The sequence below is a fragment of the Theobroma cacao genome, chromosome 5, assembly GCF_000208745.1.
Source record: "Theobroma cacao cultivar B97-61/B2 chromosome 5, Criollo_cocoa_genome_V2, whole genome shotgun sequence".
Classification (NCBI taxonomy): domain Eukaryota; kingdom Viridiplantae; phylum Streptophyta; class Magnoliopsida; order Malvales; family Malvaceae; genus Theobroma; species Theobroma cacao.
In genome coordinates this window covers 31810789-31836798 of record NC_030854.1, presented here as the reverse complement: position 1 = coordinate 31836798, position 26010 = coordinate 31810789, and the positions used below count along the sequence as shown (strand labels likewise).

The 26010-nt window shown below is 33.3% G+C and overlaps 4 protein-coding genes across 11 annotated transcripts; 3 read left to right on the top strand and 1 right to left on the bottom strand.

The window, feature by feature from the left end:
- Window positions 63–5973, top strand: LOC18599491 (ADP-ribosylation factor). 2 transcript variants are annotated; one of them, XM_007029484.2, is made up of 7 exons: window positions 63–434; window positions 2235–2325; window positions 3361–3476; window positions 3929–3988; window positions 4071–4136; window positions 5405–5604; window positions 5700–5973. In XM_007029484.2, exons 1-6 carry the CDS (start codon window positions 378–380, stop codon window positions 5594–5596), a joined length of 582 nt encoding a protein of 193 aa, XP_007029546.2. In that variant the 5' UTR covers window positions 63–377; the 3' UTR covers window positions 5597–5604; window positions 5700–5973. The 2 variants fall into 2 exon arrangements, with proteins under 2 accessions (XP_007029546.2, XP_007029545.2); XM_007029483.2 differs by having other exon boundaries at window positions 64–434; window positions 5691–5973.
- On the top strand, window positions 9533–16003 carry LOC18599489 (disease resistance protein At4g27190). 3 transcript variants are annotated; one of them, XM_018121431.1, is made up of 6 exons: window positions 9533–12451; window positions 12855–13031; window positions 13172–13604; window positions 13859–14584; window positions 14752–15474; window positions 15675–16003. In XM_018121431.1, the coding sequence occupies exons 4-6, from the start codon at window positions 14549–14551 to the stop codon at window positions 15705–15707; spliced, it is 792 nt and encodes a 263-aa protein (XP_017976920.1). In that variant the 5' UTR covers window positions 9533–12451; window positions 12855–13031; window positions 13172–13604; window positions 13859–14548; the 3' UTR covers window positions 15708–16003. The 3 variants fall into 3 exon arrangements, 2 of the variants coding, with proteins under 2 accessions (XP_017976920.1, XP_007029543.2); XR_001928059.1 differs by lacking the exon at window positions 15675–16003 and having other exon boundaries at window positions 9534–12451; window positions 14752–15397; XM_007029481.2 differs by lacking the exons at window positions 13859–14584; window positions 14752–15474; window positions 15675–16003 and having other exon boundaries at window positions 9534–12451; window positions 13172–13749.
- LOC108662008 (putative disease resistance protein At5g05400) lies at window positions 9709–10500 on the top strand. The gene has a single exon (XM_018121022.1). It carries the CDS (start codon window positions 9709–9711, stop codon window positions 10498–10500), a length of 792 nt encoding a protein of 263 aa, XP_017976511.1.
- LOC18599487 (uncharacterized protein At5g08430) lies at window positions 15864–23185 on the bottom strand. Of its 5 annotated transcripts, none has more exons than XM_018121429.1 (10): window positions 22884–23185; window positions 21807–21886; window positions 21114–21301; window positions 19865–20711; window positions 19557–19666; window positions 18804–18863; window positions 17717–17767; window positions 17004–17074; window positions 16403–16636; window positions 15864–16066 (listed from the first exon to the last, which is right to left on the bottom strand). In XM_018121429.1, the coding sequence occupies exons 1-9, from the start codon at window positions 22991–22993 to the stop codon at window positions 16438–16440; spliced, it is 1716 nt and encodes a 571-aa protein (XP_017976918.1). In that variant the 5' UTR covers window positions 22994–23185; the 3' UTR covers window positions 15864–16066; window positions 16403–16437. The 5 variants fall into 5 exon arrangements, with proteins under 5 accessions (XP_017976918.1, XP_017976916.1, XP_017976917.1 ...); XM_018121427.1 differs by lacking the exon at window positions 15864–16066 and adding an exon at window positions 16130–16302; XM_018121428.1 differs by lacking the exon at window positions 15864–16066 and adding an exon at window positions 16130–16281.

Below are 26010 nucleotides of genomic sequence, written 5' to 3'. Positions count from 1 at the left end.
TATCCTATTACAAGGTTGCCAATTTGATGTCACTATTCATATTAGCCTTAAAAATGATGAAAATTGCATATTCCCTTTCCGCTTACTTCTTCCACAGTTCCACCACGAAACAGCTTCAAAAGAAAAGAAAAAAGCAAATCAGCCTTCTTTCCTTGAGCAAACAAACGCGACCTTTTCTCTCTCTCTCTCTCTCTAAGAACACTTTCCTTTTAATTTGATCATCATTCTCAACTACTAGGAATTTCTCTCTCTAATAATCCAAATTTCTCTCAGCTTTTTTGTTAGGGAGAGAAAGGAAACAGAAACCCAAAGAACACCGAAGAATCAAAATCAGAAGTCAATTTTTGTAGAGAGAAAGAATCGAAGATTGAAAAGGCATGGGTCAGACTTTTCGCAAGCTCTTCGATACCTTCTTCGGCAACACAGAGATGAGGGTATTGTTCTCTGTATTTATTTCACTTCTTTATTTATTATTTTCTGTATTTATTGATGTTGATTGACTATTGCTCTTTTTTTTTTTTAATTTTATTTTACGTTATCGTTATTTTTTAAAAAATTAATGTGAGATTGAAGAAATTCTTTAACGTTGATATTATAGCTTAAAAGCCATTAAAAACGACGTAGGTTTGCGGAAGATCTGATCTCCAATTGAATTATGTTAGAAACTTCAATTTTAAATTTATTCAATTTTTATTCTGAATTTTTGTCTGTAAATGCAGTTGCAGATGTCTACGAATTTACTAAATCTCTTTCTTGTATTGCTTTTTGTTAGATAGTGTTAAAATATCTGATCAACCTATGACGGAGAAATACTTGATTGTAATAACCATTTTTGGAGCGTGGAAAATTTGTCAGATTTGAATGTTTTGAGGACTGCATTTGTATTACGTAAAAAAATCTATTTTTGTTTGGTTCCATGAAATGGGAGTGGCAAAGCCACAGTTTTTGTTTTATGGAAAAATGATAGCATAGTGTAATTTGGAAGGAACTTTTTTTTTCTTTTTTTGGTTAAGTTTATTAATAAGCTTGAGTTGGATGCTGCAAGTATTGATTTCTATCATGTCTTTTGTAGAAAGCAAAATAATCCAAATTTCTTCAGTATTTGGTATAGCCAGTTCTGGCTGGAATGAGATAAAATGATAAACACATCAACAATTGGATGGTTTCATCATTAATAGTATTGGGAAGTTAAGAGTAACTGAATTCACAGTTGTTTTTATTCACTCCTTGGAAGGGCTCAATATATATGTATTGGTGTGCACAACTTAGACAAAAGTCTTCTCGTGAAGCAAAACCTTTTTATTTTTTATTGTCTCCTTCTTTTCCCCCCTTCAGTTGTCTAGTTTGATAGTGTAACAAGGAATAGTTAAATGTTGTTGATTAATTGTTCTTCATTATAACTAGTGCATGAAATATTCTTCGGCAGTTCCTTGCCATTGAAGATGATAAAAATCCTGTTAGACCTGATTTCTACCCAATGCGAAAGGAATCTTAATGCTTTTTTGATGTTTCTTTTGGGTGGTTGTCTCATCTGAAAAATGTATAGTATTTATGAATCAATTCCTGAAATAGTTATCTTATGCATCTATAAGTGTGTAACATAAAGTTGAATGAAATGCTCATTAACATCATTTATGTTCTGATGAATTCGTAAAAGGTTTGTAATGTCTATAGTACATGCAGTATTTTATGCTTATTATGTGGAAGATATGTGATTTATTATGGGGCATCTAATAATAGCATGTTTACTTGATATTTTGCGCTGTCATTAGTGCTTGGTATTATGAATCTGAGGACAAAGTCAAACAGCTGGGGAAAGAGAAGGATGAATGAGCTTGGCTTAATGTACTCGTTTATTGAATTTTAGGTGCCATGCTAGACATTTATAGATGAATCAAACAAATACGTGATTTCATTCAGGGCATTATATAGTATTGATCAGCTTAAATGTATAGAGTCCACTTTTAAAACTAGAGACATAATGTTTGATATGAGTTCACTGTAGAATCTAGAGACCAAGCCAGTGCATTTCTGAGAAATTAGTATATTGTTTTCAACTTTCTGAATTTAAGTAGTAGCATATTTAACATGTCATTTCTGTACCACATCTGGGCATTATTGAAGGTTCTTCCAGTTTTTAAATTGCTTTTATGACTAGACATGAGTGCTGTTGACTTTTTTTTTTCACTTTATATATTCCTTTCTTATGTGTAATTTTTCTGGAGCTGGCTTAGGTAGTGATGCTAGGCCTTGATGCAGCTGGCAAAACGACTATATTGTACAAGTTGCACATTGGAGAAGTTTTATCAACTGTCCCCACCATTGGTAGGCAACTTAGCTCATGAAAACTTGATTTTACAAATGTTTATGATATGATTGATGCTCTTGTATTTTGCTGTGTTTTTTTTGTCCTCACCAGAGCTGTTAACATTACTCTTTTCTGTTTTTTTTTCTTCTCATTAAAATATAAATAGGCTTTTAGATGATGCTCTTTCAAAATGCCTGGATAATGTTGTATTATTTTATTTTTGTTGTTTGACACATTCCCAGCCCTTTTCCCTAAAAGAGATATGCAAGGCACAGCTTCGGGAAAGGCTAAAACCATAATACTAAAACTGATTTTCATTTTTGTTTTCCCTTTCCAAATGCAACCCTTGAAGATAAAGTTAAACTTTAGCGCTTCATAAAACTAGCTAACCTGTCCAAGTGGACTACTGGGCCTTAGCCTTTACTTTGCTTGGATTTTCTTTTGCATCAATGAAATGATTGTTCATCCCATTTGGCCAAATCACTGTAAAAGGGATCATGTGGTCTAAAGAAATTATTCAATACATTTTTACCATGTTAGTTGTCTTCTTGGCTTTTGTTGCTGCTTTGTTTAGACCCGTTTGTCAATAACAAGTATTAGCTAATTATTTATGAAGCTTCTCCATGACTGTCTTATGCACTAGCTTTCGATAGCAATATGGTTGTTTTGTGGGACAGTGAGATCGCACTTCTCTAGCCTTCATCCTCATATGTATTATCTGAACAAAGTGGTTGGGTTGTGTGAAGTCTGATTTAGTGTGTATTAGGTATATCATTGATAAGTTTTTTGGATCTTAATTTCTTTTCCTTGTATAGTCTTTGGAATCTGTTTTCATTTCCTCTTGGCATTTACCATGGATTAGTTTTGTGGTCTTATTTCTTTTTCCTTGTATAATCTTTGGATCCATCCCTCTTTTTCAAAAATTTTTTCTTGGCTTATTATACCAAAAAATAATTTCTTCTTGGCTTTAACTTAGATCTAATGAACTTTGCTGTGGAGGTGGATAAACAAGTTGATCTAACAACTTGAGTTCTTTTTGTTGTCTCCTCCAGGATTCAATGTTGAGAAAGTTCAATATAAGAATGTGATATTCACAGTTTGGGACGTTGGTGGACAAGAGAAACTAAGGCCACTCTGGAGGCACTATTTTAATAATACAGATGGACTGGTTAGATATAGCATCTCTCTCTCTCTGTCTCTCTCATGAAAAAAATATTTGCTCTCCCTTTTATTGTTTCTTCTGATTGATTTTGACCCCAATATTCGCCATTTATTGGTTCCTTAGATTGCAAAACCTTCAAGTACTTTCATGTCAGACATATCCCCTTTTTATCTTGTAGCTGCTTTTTTCCTTGATTTTGCCATTTTTAAAAAAATTTGTTTTATTACATGATGTTATCTTTTGTTGTCATTTTGGAGGGAAACTTGTATTATTGAAACCAGGTTAGGTACAATATCAAACATAGGAGGAATTTTATAAATTTGTGTTGGTTAATATTTCACAGCATTTTCTCAAAACTTAAAGATTCAAATTGTTAAAATGTTTGTGCTCATGTTCTTCATCACTGGTTGAAAAGATTAGATCATTCATATCTCTCTCTTATATCTTTGTCTGTGCAGATCTATGTTGTTGATTCCTTGGACCGAGAGAGGATTGGGAAAGCTAAACAAGAATTTCAGGTTGTAAATTTAGAATGTACACAAACTTGTTAAGACATTTGGGATTAACATTGTCTCATTTTATTGTTAATGTTCTTTTCAGGCTATCATCAATGACCCATTTATGCGCAACAGTGTCATCTTGGTGTTTGCCAACAAGCAGGACATGGTATGTTTTCTATTAGAGGTTTTAGACCTGTGCCTTTCTGCATATTTTGCAAAATGCAAGTGGCATCTACTAGATGAACTATTGAGAACACAGGCATGCAATTTGAGTAGTTTGAATAACAACCTCTGGAAATATTTATTCTTGAAAAGGGATTCTTGTCTTCTCATCTGCTACTGTTATGCTTCTAATGGATCCTCCTTTTTTTGGGTGTTAAGAAAGTGTATTTCAATTAAGCTATTGAAACGCTGCAGTACATCATTTGAATAAACTTTTTAACCATTCAGATCCTGAGAACAGAAAGTTAACATGGAAGAAGAAATTGATTTTTCAATTTTCCATCAAGAACAGAAGAATTGCTGATAACTATAGTGATATCAGCTTCGCTTACCATTCCTAAGGCATTAATTTCCAAAACATTGGAGAAAAAGGTGACGAAGAATAACTGAGGAAGAGAGGAAAAAACCTGTAACATGAATATTCCCTTGAATCTTGATGGCCTTTGTTTCAGTAAAGCAAAACACATGATTGAGTGCAGCACTGGCGAATTCATCTCAGAAAGAGTTGGACGGCTAACAGGGCATAAAGTGAAAGAATTCATCAATGCTGCACTCGATGATGTGTCTTCCATCTGGGAATTTCCAAATGTTTGCTTTAGCTGCAATAGATCTAAGCATCTCGGGACTATATATATATATATACATATATATGCTCATCTGCAAAGTTGCAGTACATGTAACTTGAATTTGATCTATATTACCATATTACTTTCCAAATTGGACAACAGCCTCTCCCTTCTACATGTTGGCAAAAATATTTATTCCCCATCTTCTTTCTGGGGGTCTGAATGAAGTTTGCTTCTACTAAGTGACTTCAGGCTATACTAGTTTCTTGTCCTACATTTAACCCCAACATCCAACTATTAAATTTATCATCTGGTTTACCAAAATTTTCTTTCATATATGGTCTGCAAAACTGTGTCGGATTAGTCAGAAATTTGTCATCACAATTCCTCAGGCTCCAGGGAGGGGCCACTTGATTGGTAGGTCAAATGGTAGAACTTTGATAGTTTTCTATTGACCCCATTCTTCCATTGACCAGCTTTAATTTTACCTCCTAATAAAAGGGTGTTTCAATAGGCATCTTTTGAGCTTGCTAGTTGAAGTGAATGAGCCATTGTTGCTTTTGCTTCCTTGTAGGTACAAAGCATACATCTGAGGTTTTTTGCATGAAATGTCTGTTTAATTTGATCTTTTGTTTTCTCCTTCTAGAAAGGAGCAATGACCCCAATGGAGGTATGTGAGGGACTAGGCCTTTTTGATCTAAAGAACAGAAAGTGGCACATACAAGGGACTTGCGCGCTTAGAGGAGATGGTCTCTATGAAGGCTTGGACTGGTTAGCTGGAACTCTCAAGGAGATGAAAGCTGCTGGATATTCATCACTGGGTTCATCATCATTCTAATAATTCAGGTTGGAAGTCTCTCTCTCGCTTGCCTATATAGCATTAAGACGGAGCTTGACAATGAGAAATAGTTTGTAATGACTTCATTTCTCAGGTGCATCAGAGGCATGGAGGCTTGTAAGCCATATTTGACAACTGGGAAGTCAGGAGTTGTAATCAAAGTTTTTCTCTTTTCTTTTGTCTAAAGCTAATGAAATTCACTAGGGTGCTTCCACTTCGCCTTATTATATGGTTCTTGGACAATTGACTTCCTCCATCCAATGTGTATATCTCAAAGTCAGATACTACTTGCAATGAAAATCGTGAAGTCTGGGATCTTGAAGTGATTTAGATTGACCCATAGACTCTTTTATAAAGTGGAAAATGATTGTTAAATATCTCTTTCATTCTCTCGTTTTTGAGAGCTTTGCCTGCAAATATCGTTCCTGTCATAGATATTGAAAAAGGAATCTAAAACATAGAAGATAACAACATTAAATTTTCACTTGAAAAACACAGTGGATTGTAGTTTCAAAGTCAGTAGCAAACGATTTTTTGTTAGGGTTGCATTGGCCAACGAATCAAGTCGAGTCAACTCTCTCTTATCGCTGCAGTGGGCTCGAATATTGAAGGAGGCTACATAGTCGATAGCTTGTCATTTTCAAAACAATACTCACTGCGGCTCAGATGTTCTAGAACTTGCACGGTTTTGCTTGGGGATTTTTGTTTGAGTTTTCTTCCCTTATTGGTCATATATAACTGCGTTATTGAAGAATGGTTCGTATCTCTTAGGTCCCTTTGACAATCGAAAAATAATTTATTAAAGTGTTTTTGTGTAAAATATTTTATAAAAAATTTAATGTTTTCTGCTCTTTTAAATAAACTGACGAAAGTATTTTTTATTGTTTATATCGTTTTATGAAAAATATTTTTTTATTATGGTGGAGTTATTTAAATACTAAAATAATAAATAAGAGTTGATTACAAAGCAATATTGATATTTGATTTTCACTTATTTGAGATCAAAATTAAGAATGAAAATAAAAATGAACAAAATCAATAATGATATTTTTTAAAATATTTAATCACATATCTGTAATAAAAATAAACTCTAATTTTTTAAAAAAATTTCATCTTATCACTTTTTCATCATAATTATAAAATATAAGATATCCAAAACCTATACTTATAAAAATGTATTCATTAAATTACGATCATTGAAATATTTTTTATTATAATTATTAGTAAGATTTAAGCTTATCATAAATGTGTATTCATCAAATGATGATCTTGAAAATATTTTTTATTATAATTATTAGGAAGATTTATTCCATTTATAAATAAAAATATAATTGTATTGAATGGTTTCATTAAAATATATATTTTTAATTTTAATAGTGTTGTATAATTTAAATATTAATATTTTAAATTAATTTTTTTCAACTTAAATATTAATATTTTTATTTTTTTAATATTTAAATTAAATATTAATATTTATTAAATTTATATTTTCAAACTTAATATAATTTTTTTATTTTTTAAAAAATTTGTTATATCCTTTAGAGGACTAAAACATTAACAACACGTTTGGTTCGCGGAATAGATAGGAATAGAATAGAATAGTTATTACGTGGGAATAGAATAAAATAAGTATTATGTAGTTTGGTATGATGAATGGAATAGAGTAGGAATAATTATTATGACTTATTACAGTGTTTGGTTGGTAACAATAGCTTTGGAATAAGAAAAGAATNTTCAGCTTGGCTTGATTACAGTGGCATAGTTGGTGCTAAAATTTCAAACTTCAACTTAACCAAAAGACAGATATTAAGAGATCAGTAAGTAGTGAGATAGAATTAAAAAAAAAAAGGTAAAATGTGAGCCCTTTATGAAAGTTGTGAATATGGTTAGAAAAGATTTAATGTTGAGCTCTTTTAGGAGATGGGATTTGAATAAAAAATTAAATCATCTGTTAGCCACATTGTGAGGGAATATCATTGCGTACATAAAGGAGTATTTTGACATTTACTAGAATGTTGTGCCATACGTGAAATCATATTGATATTATGCTTAGTAGGGACATACGTTGTTAATCACTAAAACTTAAAATCCTGAAGAATGTGTATTAACGGTGGAAATTAGTGTGTGCAATTGTCAAACTATGGAATTCTTTGGAAAGCCAGAAATATTCCAATTAAAATTGTCATAAAGTGATGAGGTATGTGTTGTTTGTGATTACTGCTTACTCTAATTAAGTCTGCATTTCTAAGATTGTTCATGGCACGCATAACGCTTAAAAAAGTTTTTAGATTATTTAAGAAAATTCAAATGAACTCTTATTCTTTTATTATATTCAATTAAGTTTATATATTTTTATTTTGAATCAAATAAGTTCTTACTACTAATAATTGACTAATTATCATTAATCAAGATATTATTTGTTATTTTATATTTACATGGTATTGATGTGAAAGATGAAAAATGTGACATGGTCATGTTATCATGCAAAATTAGCACGTTACGTCATCATTAATTATGATATATTAGCATGTTACATTATCATCAATTATGATATGTTGCATACCATGTTAGTATCACGCAATATAAAATGGAAAATAGTATTTTGACTTAGTTTTTATTTGGCTTGGCTTTTTTTCAGTTTATCCACCTCTTAAAGACAAAAGCCAAGCCAAACATAAATTTTGAAAAGCTCTTAAAAAAAATAACTTTTTTTTTAAAATATAAAATGTTGAAAAAAAGAGCTTCAAGAAAAGCTACTATGAGGAGCTTTTTCTTCTCTTTTTTTAAAAATGCAAGAGAATTTTTATTTTTGTTTTAAAAATATCCTCATCCGTTAAAAATAATGACAATATTACCCTCTCTAAAAAAGAAATACCCTTTATGGTTATTTTAACTAAAATTATAACTTTTAAAAAAAACTTATAAAAAAGAAATTTACTAAACAACTTTAGAATAGCTTTTAAGTTAAAAAAAAACCAAACCAAACAGACTCTTAATCCAAGAAAAAAAATGATGAACTATGACAAAAAAATCAAAGAGTAATTAAGAAAAGAAAAAATGCATTAACATTTATTCAAAACAAAAATATTGAAATATTAGCAAATAAAATCAAGATAAAAAAGGAATAATTAATTTGCACATATCACTTTGATTTTACAATTTATAAAAGTATCTTGTTAGTCTTTATATTAATTTCTAATGTAACCAAACATTAATTCTATCAATGTTAATTGATGTGTACATTAATTATTTATTTAAAAAGTTTTAATTTAATTTCAATTTAAAAAATTCATATTATATTATATAAGTTAAAAATTATTTATTTAATATTTCTAAAATTTTAAAAAAATGTTCAAAAATATTTCCTTTTTTTTTTTATAAATTTGATATTATTCAAATTTTAACATATCAATTTGTTAAATGATTATTGTGATATCAATGCTTAAAGTCGATGATCTAATACTATAAGCAAATGAAGAAAATCATGACAATTTCTATTTTATTAATAGAATGATTGACGTATCATGTGGCTAGACAACTCATTTTCTTTGATTTTTTGGTGTAATTTAGTTTAATCTTCTTTTAATTTTATTTCTTTACTTTCAAATTAAATAAAATTCATATTAATTTGAGGCTACAAATTCAAAATACACTCCTATATTTGTCCCCTATAAACGTGGAAAAAAAAACATTATTATAACAAAATAATGGTTTTTTCTCAAAATTATCATTAAGGGCGGCAAACTATGGACACGTGTCAATCGCTACCTACATTAATTATTTATTTAATTTTAATTTTAATTTTAATTTTATAAAGTTATATTTTACTGAAAAAAAATTGAAAATATTGATTTTAAATTATAATATTTTATAAATTTATCTAAAACGTTTTTTAAAAAAAAGCTATAAAGAAATAAAGTTGGGTAGGTACGGTTTTCTCCATTTGAGTGTATCTGTCCATTGAAAAAGAAAAAGAAATCCTACCTTATATTCTGGTTGTAAACATTCTTCTCTTTCAATTTGCCTCCTGCTTGTTCTGTGCTTCTCTCTCAAGGTTCTTTTTTCGGTTTGGATTCCACATCTATTTCAGACCCAAGAAAAAAACCAAAGAAATGTACAACATTTTGGATCATATCCCCGCTGCTGCTCAATGCATTTTGTACACATTCGACCGCATATGGGACCCTGATAAGAAAGTTGAAAAACTCAAGAAGGAAGTTGACAAACTGAAGAATGCAAGGAACCAAGTGCAGAAATCTGTTGATGTGGCTATAAAGAATGAGCAAGAGATTCTAGAGGGTGTCCATAGATGGTTTATTGAAGTCGATAAGAAGCTTACTGAAGAGGAAGTGAAAATAACCAAGGCTGAAGAAACAGCAAGGAAGAGATGTTTCCTGGAGTCGTTTCCGAATTTCATGTCTCGTTACCATCTCAGGAAGGAAGTGGATAAGGAGGCCAAGGTCATTGATCAACTCTTGAAAGATGGCGAATTTGACGGAGTGGCCCATATACCTGCTTCAGATATCAGCTTCAAGTCAAGAGAGCATGCTTTGGCTGAGATTATAAACGCATTGAAGGATGCAAATGTAAACATGATAGGCGTTTACGGGCTTGCTGGTGTGGGCAAGACCACCCTAGTCAAAGAAGTTGCTAGACAAGCCAAAGAGAGCAAGTTATTTGATGCCCTGGCCATGGTAGATGTAACCAAGGCTTCGGACACAGAAAATATTCAAGAAGAGTTGGCAGACCAGATTGATTTGGTGTTTACTGACAACATAAATATTACACGTCTGAGAGCGGATCGGATACGTCAGAAATTAAAGTCCACGAAGACTCTTGTGATTTTAGATGACATAAGGAGCAGACTAAATCTGAAAGCAATTGGTATTCCCTTCGGACATTAACTGGTGGCTTGCAAGATCCTGCTGACATCTAGAGATCTCAATGTCCTATCCAGTGAGATGGGAGTCGAAAACAATTTCGGAATTAGCGTTTTAGCTTAAGAAGAAGCCTGGGACCTTTTCAAGAAGATGGCTGGTGATGGTGTTGAGCATCCTCGCTTGCGGTCTACAGCGAAAGAAGTATCTCGCGGGTGCGCGGGTTTACCTCTAGCCATTGTGACATTTGCAAAGGTTTTGAAGAATAAAAGTTTCATCCAAAGGAAGGCTGCCTTGAATCAATTGAAATGGCATAATCCGAGTAACTTAACGGAAGGGACTTCCTCAAGAAACCTCACTGGAATACCAGCAGATGTCTATTCAGCCATAAAACTAAGTTACGACTACTTAGAAAGTGAAGAACATAGATTGACTTTCTTGTTGTGCAGTCTATTGGGTCGTAAAGCGACTATGTTTAACTTGTTGACATATGCCATGGGATTGGGCTTATTTCAAGGCATAATTACATTGGAAGAAGCAGGAGTCAAGGTGGAGGCATTGATCAATCAACTCAAATGCTCCTATTTGCTGCGTGACGGATTTGCACATTGGCAGTTTTCCATACATGACATTGTTCGCGATGTTGCGATGTCAATTCCATTCAGGGGAGGCAACATACTTTCAATGACGAATGAGGTAACATTAAAAGATTGGGAAGACAAAATATTTGCAAAAAATTGTACAGCGATTTCACTATTGGATAATGAGCCCATGGAGCTTCCTGACGAACTAAACTGTGAGCGACTTCAATTTCTTCATATTTCATGTAAGGTTTCCTCCTTGAATGTTCCAGACGGGTTTTTTGCACGGACGAGTGAGTTAAAAAGTGTTAGACTTGACCAACATGAACTTATCGTCTTTGCCTTCATCAATCACTCAACTAGCAAATCTTTGTACGCTGCACCTTGATAAATGTCTATTAAAAGACATAGCTATTATTGGAGAGCTGAAGGATTTAGAAATTCTTTCCCTTCAGCGAGCAACAATTGAGGAACTACCAGAGGAAATTAAGCAGCTAACCAAGCTAAGGTCTTTGAATTTGAGTAAGACCAAAATCAAGGCAATTCCACCAAATCTGCTTTCAAGTCTGTCCAGATTGGAACAGCTATATTTGTGTGAAAGCTTTGTTGAGTGGGAGGTTGACGGAGGGAAAAATGCCTGTCTAGTCGAGTTGAAAGATTTGTCATGCCTGACAACTCTGGAATTTCAGATTCGTGAAACCAACATTATACCAAAAGACTTGTTCCATGAAAGGTTGGAAAGATTCAAAATTCTAATTGGAGAAGCATGGAAATGGTATGGTTTGTCTATCCCAAGAACGTTGAAACTGAAGCTAAATACAAGACTCCTTCAAGATCGTGGGATAAAAATGTTGCTGAAGAAATCCGAGGCTCTATATCTGAATCTAGATGAACTAGAAGGTGTGAAGAGCCTTCTTTACGAGTTAGACCATGAAGGTTTTCCAAACCTGAAGTATCTCCATGTCAAAAGTGGCTCCAACATTGAGTACATTATTCATTCCAAGCAGTGGATTATCTCTAAAGCATTTCCTGTCTTAGAGTCATTATTTCTGCAGAATTTGACAAATTTGAAGAAAATTTGCAATGGTCAACTCCCACCAGAATCATTTAGCAGACTAAAAAACGTAAAAGTTGCAAGCTGTAAGAAACTGAAGAATTTGTTTTCATTCTCCGAGGCCAGAGTGCTTCTTCAACTTGAAGAGATTGAAGTGAATGATTGTGAAAATGTCACAGAGATTATTTCTGAGGAAAAAGCCATTGATGATAGTGAAGCAATGGACAAACTGGTGTTTCGTCAATTACGGTCCCTGAGACTACAATCTCTCCCGCAGCTCATTTGCTTCTGCTCTAGAGAGGTTCATCCAAAGACAAGCAGTACAAGGTCCACATCAGACAAGGTAATTTCCAAGCGAAACGTACCCTTTTTTACTTTATCCACATTGCTAGTCCTAGATATGAAGTATGGAACTGGAACTTTTTTTAATTGATTTTAAGTTTTTTTTAAGAGTTTCTGTTTTGAAGATTCATCACCTCAATCCTCAATACCTTTGGCTTATTAACATTGAATAATCACATTATATCTATCAGGGCGTTTACCATGTTTGATCAGAATTTTTCAGATGAACCATGTGAGGCATGTCCATCTTTAGTTAACAAATGCATTACCCCTTTAACGTTAGGAAACAATTAGAACCATAGCCTATGTTTATTTGTTTTAATCAACCAAGAAAGTTGCTCAGAAACAAAGAAATTAAAGGAATTACATGTATGCTGAATTTGTTCCCTGGCAAGGAATTGCAGTCATCTTGTTGCAGTGAAATATTGGATGACAATGAAGCAACCAACAAAAGTGTGTCTAGTCTGTCTAGGTCCTTGAGACTACAGTCTCTCTCAAAGCTTTGCTTCTGCTGTAGAGAGGTTAGCTATATCGAGACAACCAGCACAAGTTCCAGAGATATGACACTGTTGAACCAAAAGGTAAATGACTTTCAATTTTAATGCTTTTGGGCTGATTAACATAGAATCAATACCATTAACTAAGTTAGTGTAACAAGTTCAAATATACCAACTGATCAGTTCTTGCTTTCTTACAAAAGGAATTATATATATGTATGCAGATTTTGTTCCCTAGCAAGGATTTTACATCGTTCCATTGCATTCAAAATTTGACAAGCTTGGTTATTAGGGATTGTAATTCACCACAACACCTGTTTTCAGTTTCCGTGGCTACAACTCTAATGCAGCTTAAATTTCTGGAGATAAACAAATGTGAAATGATGAGAGCGATATTAGTCACAGAAGAAACGGGGGCAAGTCATATATAAGGTTTCGTTTTCTCAGCTGAACTCTCTGAAGCTGATAAATCTTTGCAGGCTAAAAGGATTTTGTTCAGGAAACTCCATATTAATCGAATTTCCATCCTTGAAGCGATTGGAGATAGACCAATGCTCAGAATTGAAGGAATTTGTCTTCAAATCTATCAGTATAGACAGAAAACCTCAAGATACTGACTCTGACAGCAGCTTAAAAATACCTCTCTTTAATGAAAAGGTGTTGCGGAATTTATTTATTTTTCTATATTTTCCTTTATACTTTCATTGCCTTTCTCGGTACATTTTGACAAGGTCTAAAGGATTCATACCTTAAACCTCAACCCTCTTGAAAAGAGATAATAAGTTACAAATTGTTTGGCCAATCCTGATTATTATCTTAATTGAACTTATAAACTATCTACTATTCACTTTCCATCTCCATTTCTTATTACTAATCGTATTCTTCTGACTATGGGCCCCTGAACTTTGTAGGTTACATTTCCTAGCTTGGAGACAATGATAATCAGCCGTCTGAAAAACTTGACTTAGATATATCATAACCAATTGGCTGCAGATTCCTTTTGCAAACTAAAACTAATGCGAGTTCGACTGTTTGAGAAGCTCTTAACCATTTATCCGTCTGATAAAAGCACGTTAAGGAGATTCCAGGAACCCTTGACACTGGATATATATGATTGTGGTTCACTACAAGAAGTATTTAATCTCCAGGGGATACCTGTGGAAGAAACAAAAGCTGCAGTAGCCACTCAATTGAGCAAGCTGTATCTCTGTAAGCTACCAAATTTGAAGTTTGTGTGGAATAAGGACCCTCAAGGAATACTTACCTTTCAAAATTTGCAGTTTCTGAGCGCCCGTAAATGTGAGAGTCTCAAGCATATATTTCCAACCTCAGTGGCTAAAGGTCTTGCGCAGCTTGAAATACTAGAAGTGAAGGAATGCGGGTTGGAGGAAATTGTAGCAAAGGAAGAGGGAATAGAAGAAGCCATTGAATTCGGATTTCCTCGGTTATCAACTTTAGAACTTTGTCACCTAACGAAACTCAAATGCTTCTATCCAGGGACACATACTACACACTGACCAGTTTTGAAAAATTTGGTTGCCTCTCACTGCCAAGGACTAAAGATATTTGGTACAGAAGATAGCAAGAATGAAATAAATGAGATGGACAGACAGCAGCCATTTTTCTTGTTTGAAAAGGTAATGAAGTCCCAAAATGCATAATTGGGGGGTTTTACCTGTAAACTAGCTTTATAAGTGCAGAATATTGTTCACTTTTACTGAGGTGCATTCGTCTTCTTTTTTTTGAAATTTCATGGTAAAGAGGTGCATTGGTCTTAACTTGTTCATACTCAATATGTTTGCAGGTCATCCATCAATTGGACGAATTGTCATTAAACCGTGATGACATTGCATCAATAACTGACCGCCGGTATCCAATGGACTATTTTCATTATGTAAAAGTTCTTCGTGTGGTGTCCTGTCCTGATAACATATCTGGTTTTCTATCTTTTCTCGAACGATTCTACAATCTGAAGAAGCTTGTTGTGGTTTCTTGTAAATTCAGAGAGTTATTTGAGGGGACTTCCCTATCAAGAGTTATTAAAAAACTTGAGAGTACAGAAGTGTGGGAATGTGATTTGTTGAGTAATTTAACGCCTTCAGCATCTTTCCAGAGTCTCACAACTCTTGATGTGTGGAACTGCCAAGGGATGATCAATTTAGTTTCATCATCAACAGCAAGAACTCTGGTGCAACTGATGGACATAAGAATAAGAGAATGCAATAAGTTGACAGAAATAGTGGCAGAGGAGGAAGGAGACAGAGGAGATAAGATTGTATTTCAAAACTTGAAATTTTTGGAATTTCAATCATTAGAAAGGCTCACAAGCTTTTGCCAAGGGAACTTGGGCTTCGACTTCCCAGCCTTGGAAAAAGTAATTGTGGAACAATGTCCCAATATGAATAGCTTCTGTCAGGGAAAGTTAATCACGGGCATATTGAGAGTAAAACCTGGAGAAGGGAAGGGAAAAGGGCGTCAGACAGATGATCTGAATGCCGATATTAAGAGATTGAGCGAAGAAGAGAAGGTACAAATTGGCTTCTAAACTTAAGTGGTGTTGGTTTTCCTCTCTTGTTAATGGTTTACATATGCTTTCTATGCTAATTTTGCTCTTCGTCGTTCATGCCATGCATACTCAGCCTCGATCATTTTTAATTTGATAAACAGATATTTCTTAATTATCAACATGCTTTTTGAATCCTAATGTTGTTTTCTTATTAATATTAGCCATCAAGAGAAGGAAGAACACAACAGAGCTAAAAGACCTCCTTGAAGATGAGAAACCCAGCTTTGAAGGTGCACAGGAGCAACTGGATTTCCCCAAAGAAGCTTTCCATCTGATTGTTTAAACTCTGTTATACTCAGGTTAGCTTTCACTCATGAAAGCGAATTATCAAATTTCTGTTAGATCACCCGAACATAAATTTTTTAAGGTTCTTTATAGTTGCTGAAGTAAATGTAGAGCCATTCAGCTACATTTAGAGGCTCAAAGAAACAGAACGGCTATCATCTGCAAAATGCAAATGAGAAACGACTCCGAGCCAGTCACCATCACACTTCTTGCCTACCCCATCATTAACAATGTTCATAAGTTTTGATGGCAAGAATTGACGCAGCATCTGACACACATAATCAAAGGAGATAATCAGTTATCAAGCCAAATGATAGATGGCTGCAAAGGAGGCAACTTAAAAACTATTAAACATCATATTGCTTTTACCACCTAAAGTTGAATATACCAACTTCCAAAAGAATGTTGCTAGGATTTTCCGTTAGATGAAATTATGCTATTTACTGTACAGCAGCTACCGTTAACCCTGTAATCCATATTCACCTAAGCCAAAAACCAAATTTGCTGTATGGGAATTATGAGTCAGAAAATTTCACCATTGAATATTATGCACAAACCAATAATGATAAATGATGCTGACATCAAAGAAAATCAAGTTAAAAACCTGCAGCATTTCCTTCGCCAATCCAGAATCTGCAATTAAGCTCCACCATCAGCCTGATTAACTGCGGGACATTGCAGCTTGCCTGACCCATTTGAGCAATTATTTTCTGAAGAATCCCTAGCAGTTGGATCAGGCTCAATTTCCTCTGCAATGACCCTAGGCAACTTTAGCAGTAATCGTTGCTGCTCAGATGATTTCTTAAGCATTTCTCTTTCATCCAAAAATCGCTCTAACGTATAAAATCAGGGGAAGTTAAGGCACAACCATTCATTTGAAGTTAGCATAGAACCTGGACATGTGGACACGCTACACATAACACTACAGTCACCGTGCAGACAATATTTTATACGTAACAAAAACATAAGGTACTGAGGATATACTAGTTCAAGGCAATCTTCTAGAAGTTTATATAAAAGTTTTGATCAGAAAATCAAGGAAAAAAATTGGATCCTCCCAGAAGGAAATTAAGAGTTGGCTTTCATAAAAGGCATGTTTAAAATTTTAAATTACCAATTCAGGTGAATTTCAGGTATTGGTAGTTACCAAGCATACATTACTATGGCTGACTCTACAATATAGCTCAACATCATAAAAAGGATATATATATCTCCGTCCCTTCTCATGTGCAAAATCAATTTTGTTCTGCAAGCTGACCAATTGTCTTCGAATCCACTGGCAACAATATTCCATATAATGCAAAGACAATTAAAGAAATCTACATTCAAATAATTAGTAACAAGAAAAGTGAAATGAACTATAAATAGATATAGATATTAGACTCGCAAGGACATCAACGATATTTTTCAACCACCTGCTCCTAAATGCGTATCAAAACCAATTTCTAATCAATAAATGAATTTTCATAAATCATGAGCATTATCAATGCAGGGTAACGATAGCACAAAGATGATATCATGCAAAAATAAATTCTTGGGTGAGAAGAAAGACATTAAAGTATATATTTCAAATTAATCATTCAAATAGAACCTCCTTCTAAAGATAGTACCTTATCTTAAATATATACCAGCCAAAAGGTCTAAGCTGTCCATAATCAATACCTCTCCCCCTCAATCATGCACACACCCACACCCACACCCACAAATAGACAGTTACACTAAAGTGCAAGTATGCTGCTCTAAATTCATTAACTAGAATTTGCATTTATTCCCTTTTATCAAACTGCAAGCCCCAAGAGATAATCAAGTGATCAGACCTAAAGTTACAGAGCCAAGGCATTGGGAATCAAAATGCAAATGAAAACACATAACCTTTCTAAAGTATAACAAGAGAATCAGAATGATTACATATACATACATTCTTCGTTATATCTTCATGCAAACTTTTCGCCTTCTGTTCAAGCTCCACCTGTCAATCAGAATATTCTATTTAAATTTTTGAATAACCTGTTTCCCTACTTGCTAAGAATTTTAATAAATCCAGATTCAATAAACATTAATTAAAATAAATAGGAAGCCATGATACAACACACAATGTCAAACTTTGCCATTTAACTTAAATTGTTTTTGCTTCAAGATAAAGAGATTGAAGTTTCTAAACAATGAAATGACAAGTAATAACATAGAAGAATATGTTACAGTTTAAGTGGTTCACACATGAAACTCACATCCATGAAAGAAAAGTATTCCATCTTTCTCTTCAACTGAACTCAAAATTGTAAAATTGCAATTGTAACCATATATCGTCACCAAGAAATTCATAATCCAGATCTTGAGGTTAATCTCCTAAATCCTAATAGCATATCTCCAACACCAAGCAACAGAAGGACTGAAACAGCCTTCAACAAGATGCACATTGAAAGAACTGTGATTATAGGTTGATTAAAATCATCAATAGATCTCTTTCACCAATTGCCAGCTTGTATATGATGGACGTTAATGCACTTATAGCAATATCTTTCAGTTTTCAAACATGTTTAAGGAAATAGGATCAAATTGCAAAGTGTATAAGCTTTGAGTTACACAAAAATCTTTCATCCCGGGTGAAGGCAATGTTCTAGTATGAAAGAAAACCCTCAAGAGTGCATTTTCCAAGTCGGAAGAAGAGAATGTCCTTCAAGTCAAATTCAAATCACTTCTGCCTTCTCACAAAGTGATAAGTTTTGCTAAGCGTTTCTGTAAGCAATTATTGAACCCTTGAATGATTTCTTCGTTTCACCTGATTGTTAGGTTCAGCACATTACTTTCACTACAAGTAATAACTCCAGTACCATTTTGAGCCAACATTTCCTTTCCTTGTAGTTCTAAGAAGAGTGCCCTTTGAGTAACCTTACTAGTACATTAGCATAGACTGGTCATATAAACAAACAAGTAGTAATCACTCATAAAATGTTATCAAATAAGTTGTTGGTTCTGGGAAAGTAAAAGTTTGTCAAAGAACTTACAATTGTAGGTTTTCTGAGAAGACCATCTTTCATCCTCTGTCGCAAATCCTCACATTCTTCCTGCTAAGTCAACACTACGCAACTAAAAATACAATAAAGGTGCTAACCAAACATATCAATAATAAACAATGTAGTGAGGAGATTTCCTAATCAATAACTTCCTCCTCATCTGAACAGAAAATACATAGACTATAAAATAGCATTTAAGCAAAGGATCTAGGAGAACTGAAACACAAAAGAAGAGAATACAACTGCCACTTTGGCCTGGTGTGAACAGCACTAAGAGAACTGATGAAGCATCACAGCTCAAGCGGTTAACTGAAATCAATGAATCAAAAGTGGCCAAAAAAAAGGATGAAGATGAACACAGACACACCCAATCAAATGCAAGAAAAAGGTTTTAAGTATATCATGAGAAACTCACTCCATGCTGGTATCATCTAACAGTTTCTAGAAAGCCAAGCAAATTCACTTAGTAACTTTTGTAGAGTCTACTTGGTTGAGGCGTAAGGAGGTATTGCAAGAATTCATAATTCAGATAACTTTAAATGAGGTCAATAAAGACCTTAGACAATCTCAAGAAAATCCTCAAATTGAAAGGACTTCTTTTAATGCTGTTAGAAAAAATAAATTTGTTCAGACCAAATTACCTTTTATATGGGTATAAAAAAAATTCATCATTTTAGTGATTTATATCAATATTACAAATTTTGGAAAAACAACAAAAGATAAAACCTCCCAGATAACTGTTACCTCTGAGATGTCACCATCATTAAGCATGTCAATACAAATATCAACTGGCATGCACGAAACCTCAAGCAGAATGCCCCTGTCAACCTTGGCATTTGAGGTTTTCTTTATGCCTGAGAAGTAAAGGATCAAGAATCATGTGAATTAACAGAATCTTGAATAATTTATGACAAAAATAAAGAAAGCATCTTTTCTGTTCATTGTATATTGATGACTTAAATTCGATGCAAAATAAGGGTTATAGATTAATAACAAATAATTAGTGCAACATTAGCAAAAAAGATGAATTTTTTTTACAAATGAAAGATTACCTGTAACTTGCAGAAGCTGAAAAGAAGTCCTTATGGAACAGTTCCCATGTATTCTTTTCACTCTGACAAAACTTCCCACAACCTTGTCTTCAAAATTATCAGACTGCATCAACAGCTCCTCTACTAAGCTCCTCCTTAAGTACACGAGCTTGATATTTTCAGCAACTATAGAAGCATAACAATTCTTTTGGACTGCATAGTCCACCTTTTCCTCAATAGGCACTTTATCAGTGCTCAATGTTCTCTGCTTCTTGCATACTGCAATAATATGTTCATCTTCATTCCCTGAACAACTTCCACTATCATTCTCGTTTTCATCTGAGTTTGACTGTCCCAAAGTATCAACAAAATGAGCTTCCAAAAGATCATATATCTTGTTCTTGTGCACCTGTTTCTTCTGGAAAAGAGAATACAGCTTTTCATCACAAAGAACCGTCTTCTTTTTCCCTTGCTCACGAAAAAGGTTTTTCTCTAGAATGTATTTTGAAATTATTATATCTACTTGAAATTTTGATAATTTTTCAGTTGCATCAATGCCAACAGATTTTAGAAAATTAATGAGAGGTTTTGAACCCCATCCAACATATTCTCTAACCTCAGACTTCTTTCTTTTGCCCAATGAATTATCTATTACAGCAAAATCTGTATCACTATCACCATCTGAAATTGTCACTACAGCATCTTCATCCTCAATCTTATCAGAATCTGAGCTACTGTCATAATTCTCCTTCTTCAACGCAGCACGATGCAAATCATCAAATGTCAAGTCTTCTTGCTCCATTATTATCTCCAAATAACCTTTAAACATGAACTCTTCTGTATCGGGATCTTCAAAATCCATCTTGACCTGTGGATCAAGCCATAAGTTCAAAAGGCCATGCTCCCACGAACAAAGGAAAACAGAGAGAAAAAGAGAGAGAGAGAGAGAGAGATTTAAAGAAAACAGAAGACATGCTGTAAACATTTCTCTCTACTGGCCACAAGGTGAACAGGGAGATTATCAAAATTTCTATTTTCGCCTTGCACCCATCCCACTTCTCTCTTCTCTGATACCACTTTCTTTTCTCTTTAATCTTCTAAGAATATCAAGTTCTGCCTAGTTCTATAAAAAGGGTTCCATGACCAAAAAGCCTTGCAATATTAGATTACATAGCATTTACAATATTTGAAGAAAACATGATAAAGCCCAAGAGAAAAAGAAAACAGTGGCTATAAATCCATCAATCAGCTTGTCAATTGAGTGGCATACCCCTTGGGAGTTAAATTCTGCATTATTTTCTGCAAGTAGTGCAACCTCTATACATGTTTTACAGAGTCCTTTTTTCAACTTAACAGACACAAACTCAGCTGATCTTGCACAGAGCCTGCAAACAGCATCAGGGCAGCAGAGGCAATAAAACCGAGGGGGACCGCCGCAAACAGAACAAGAATGCCTGCCTGAAAACACAATTTATTGAGACCAAGGCTTAAAGAGGGAAGTGGGAAGAGCCATCAAAGTTATATTATGATTCTGCTTACCAGTATATATAAATATGTGGAATCCTAGATAAGGGGAAAAACAGTGATCAAGTCTATCGGGTATTCAGTTGATTATCATAGTGCATCATAAGAGAAGCTAAAATTGCCAAAGCACATAACTGCACTTTTCTTTCCCAATCATGTAAAATTAAATCTGTACATTTAAGATAAGTACATCTACCAACTACTGGCAAATAGGAAGATAATACCCTTGAGCTATTGAAAGCTGTTCACAAATATAAAATGATGACAGCAGAATCAGGATTAGTCAACAACTTGACCTTTATTTTGATTTATATATCAATTGTTAAAGAGCCTTGTCACATGCTATTCTTTTCAGATTTGTGCATAACTAACTTAGTAGATATAGACAAATGAAAATTGTGTATGCTCTACAGTATCATTTGAAGTTAAAGTGACGTACAGCAGGTCCAGCGACCCTCAGACTTCAAAACAGAATTTTTCTTTCCTACACATACGGGATGATAAGCTTTTCCACAACCCCTGAAAACAGAGAAAACAGGAATCATATATACATATGTTATTAAGGAATTAGAATATATGCATCCCTAAACGGGCACACCATCCTAATAGTAGTTATGGATGACCAAAATTTCAAAATAGAAAACCTAGCTAATAGCAATATAGCAGAGCCTGACAATGAATGTACATAAAGGAAGTATGAATGCTGACTCAAAAATCCAGTAGCAAGAGTTCAGCATACTAGATCGAAAAAGACATCAATGAGAACTGAGAAGTATATACCATGAGCAATTAAGGAAGATAAGTTCAAGTATTCAACCAAGGATACTTGCAAGAACTCTTAAACAAAGTTCTCTAATTGTATCGGCACGTTTACAGAGGACATTCAATTTACATGCACTTAATAGCCAGTTACTCTTAATAGATTACACGGTTCTTAATTGTTCCATAAAGAGTTCTGTGATCAAATTATAACTAAAATGCATACAAAATAATAACAAATTCCTTCCTTAATGATTATTTCTTGTAATATATATATTAAACGAAATTTAAACCAGTTCTTGGTCGTTATCTATTAAACAGTAAAATGCGAACCGTACATTTATTATTTGGAAATTTACTGACAAAATGCCATCTACATTACATTAGAAATTATATTTACACATTTCAATACAAGTCCCTCCTCTTCTAAGCATTAGAACAACTTCATCATCACTTTCAATTTTCCTTTTTCCTTGTTTTCTTTTTCTTTTCATTTTATCCGAATTCTTCTCCCTTTTCCATTCCTTTTACTCCGTTCCCTTTCTTCTCCAAAATATTTCCATGTAAATATTCTTTCCCTAACCATAGAAAAAGAGAACGCAACACAAACTGATCCAGCCCTGACTTTTACTCAGATCAAAGACAAAAACCAATTAAAAAAACCCTAATACTACCTAGAAAACCAAAAAAGAAAATAAAAACAAACCCTGATATTACCCAAAAAAAACAGAAAAATAATGTAAAAAAAAAAACTCACTTGAAATCACAGAGAAGCAACTTCCCACCATCTTTACAAACAAAACACCAATCTTCAGCTTCATCTTCTTTTTCTGCTTTCACTTTTTTCTTCCCTTTGTTTTTGCTCATTGCCACAAAAAAAACAAAAATACTCTCTTTTCTCCGTACGTTGAAACTTCAAAGACAAAGAGCCAGAAGGTGTTGACAGATTTTGTCCTTAAGAAACCAAAGCAAAAGATGTTCTTTGTTTTTAACTTTTTGACTGAGGAGGTTTGGATTCTTCCGGAAAACAAACGTAGGGTAATCCAAGTTGCAGGAGGTAACTTTCTTTTTGCAGGGAAACTAATCATCATGTAAATCTATGTTAAATTCCAATTCTGTCCCAACTTTACTACGGTTATTTACGTCATTTAGAGGTTATATTGGCTGGGATAATTAGGTAAATTTGGTCATTGCTGACACTCGAAGGACAGGAAGAGCCAGTCTGTACCCTATTAAAGGTATTCAATTAATAAGAGAGAGTATTACCGCTGAAACCGAACCAACTCTTCCTACCAACACAACATCCCCACCTCACTCTTAAAACCTAAATTCATTTCAATTGCTAAATCAAGTTTTGAAGAAGTAAATATAATTACGTTCAGATCCATTCAGAGGCTTTGAAGGAAAGGAGGGAGAAGATCACTAGGTATGAACTTATTATACATAAGTGCATGATTAAACTTTTTAGAGTTGCATCTATTACTATAACTTGCTTGAAGCCAATGCTTGATTAAATTATCGTCAGTGTAATATTGGGTGTCACCCAATTTGCTAAAATAAATTATAGGGATTGTCCAATGAAAATTTTGGTTGGTACCTATGTTGACTTTAAGGAGTTGATTTTTGTTGAATCAAAGATCCTCTAATGAATATAGTTTTCTTCTCAATTTGTACAATTGATCTCAAAATAGATATTTAATCTTTCAAAAATATTCATTTAGCATCATATTTATTTTTTTAAAATTATAAATTACAAGCAAAAATTTCAATTACAATTAAATAAATATTATAAATTTCACGTGTTGTATCCATACAAAAAAAATAAACTAATTTAACAAAACTAATATACAATTAGACTAAATCCATATACTGTGGAACCTGAATTTGAAATGTAAAAGTTTCGAAACTTTTTTATCATTAAGATAAGATCTCATTGACTTGAAAAAAACATTTTTTTAAAATAGTTTTCATCTAATTTGAGGCTATTGATCTCAAAATAAGGACTTAATCTTTTGAACTATTGAATGCGTTGCATGGTTGACTAGGGAAGAATAAGAGAATCAATTAAAGTTGGAAAAAGTTGACCTAAGTGATCCATTTTAAAGCAACCCGATCCAACCCAAATCAATTTTCAAAAAGTGAATCAAATTTTTGAAGGGATCTAAATTTAGATTGACCTAATTTGAAACGATTTGAACTTAAGTGACTTACACCTACAAACCAAATTTTGATCATATATAATATTTATTTTCTTTTCATATTATATCTCAATTTAATTAAAATAAATAATAAATGAATAATAAGTAGATACTTGATTTTAGCTATTAATATATTATTTTTTGGATATATTAATGAGTTGTCTAGTAGGGAAATACATTATTGCATGGGAAGTAGTGAATATAGCTCGGAACACTCTGAAAAGCTCCATCACCACTTTAGGTAACAGTGAAAATAATATAAAAAGATTAGAAATTGAGATATTTTAGAAAGTTTAGTTTGGTGACTAAGATATAAAAGTACTTAAAGAGATTTTTCTCTTCACATTTTCTTGAATTATGAGAGTTTTTTTCTTTTATCTTTTTCCTCAAGAACAAGTGACACATTGTGCATCACTAAGTTCATTGGGGAAAAGCACTATTCATCTAACTCGCCCCCATTTACTTGATTGTAAAGCTATTTCTCTCTATTATTTATTAATTTTGTTTAATAACATCTCATTGCATGTAAATTCACTAAAATAGAAAATGGTGAGCCTTCCTTTTTAATTCATTTGGCAATACTTCATGTGTCAAATTTAGAAATTAAAGATGTATGAGTAGCATTTGTAAGGATTGTGTTGAATTTGAATGGCTAATCAATGTAAGACCAATGCTTTCCCATTATAGTAAAATCTTTATAAATTAATAATTTTAATTAAATAATATTTTTAGTCAATCTTGATGTAACACCCGACTCTAAATTATTTGTGATATATCATTCACATGCTTTGGATAGCATGTTTGTATATTGAATTTCCCCGGAAATCAAGTTAAATGACTGTATTACCCATAATGGTACGGTTCAGTCAAATAAGTCTTGAACTAGTTAAAACAGAGAATCGAGGATGAATTTGAGAAAACTAAAACCCATGGGTTGATTTAAAATGAGGATTCAGAGTTTGAGGTCCGATATGGAGTTAATCCGGACTTTAAGTATTCTAGGGGTAAAATGGTAATTTGTCACCTGAGGACGAATATGAAAATTTTTAATCCTGTTTGACTAAGATTGAATATATTAAACTTATTGGAGTTTAATTTGAGGGTTTGGCAGTGAAAAAGTTTAATTTCGGTGATTTTTGGAGTGTATGGGTAAAATTGTAATTTTTCCACTCACGGACAAAATTTGAGATTTTGAGAGAATTTAGATCAAATTTGACAAATTGGAGGATGGTATGAGTATAAGGGATGAAAAATATGCCTATGGGTAATTTTTCAGTTTTTGGGGTAAAAATGTAATTTTTGACTTTTACAGGGGTAAAAGTGTAAATTTCAAAAATTACTCCACCAAGACTTTGGATAAGTCTGAGAATGTTATCTAAGCTATGGATATGTGGGACAAGTGTATGGTGAAAATTTGGAAATAAATGGATTGCTAGAATTTAAGGAATTAATAAAACAAAAAAATGAATAAAATAATATTATATTATTTTAGCCTTTTAAATTGTCAAAATTTCAGAATTCTCATCTTCTTCAGCTGTCCAAACCAGGAGAGAAAAAGGGGGAAAATAAATAAGAACCCTAGCTAAAAAAATTTGGGGAAAATCAAGAGAAATCAAGAAATCAAGCATTAAAAAGGTAAATTTCATTGATTTTCCTTGTGATTTTCACTACCCATGCATTTTTTTC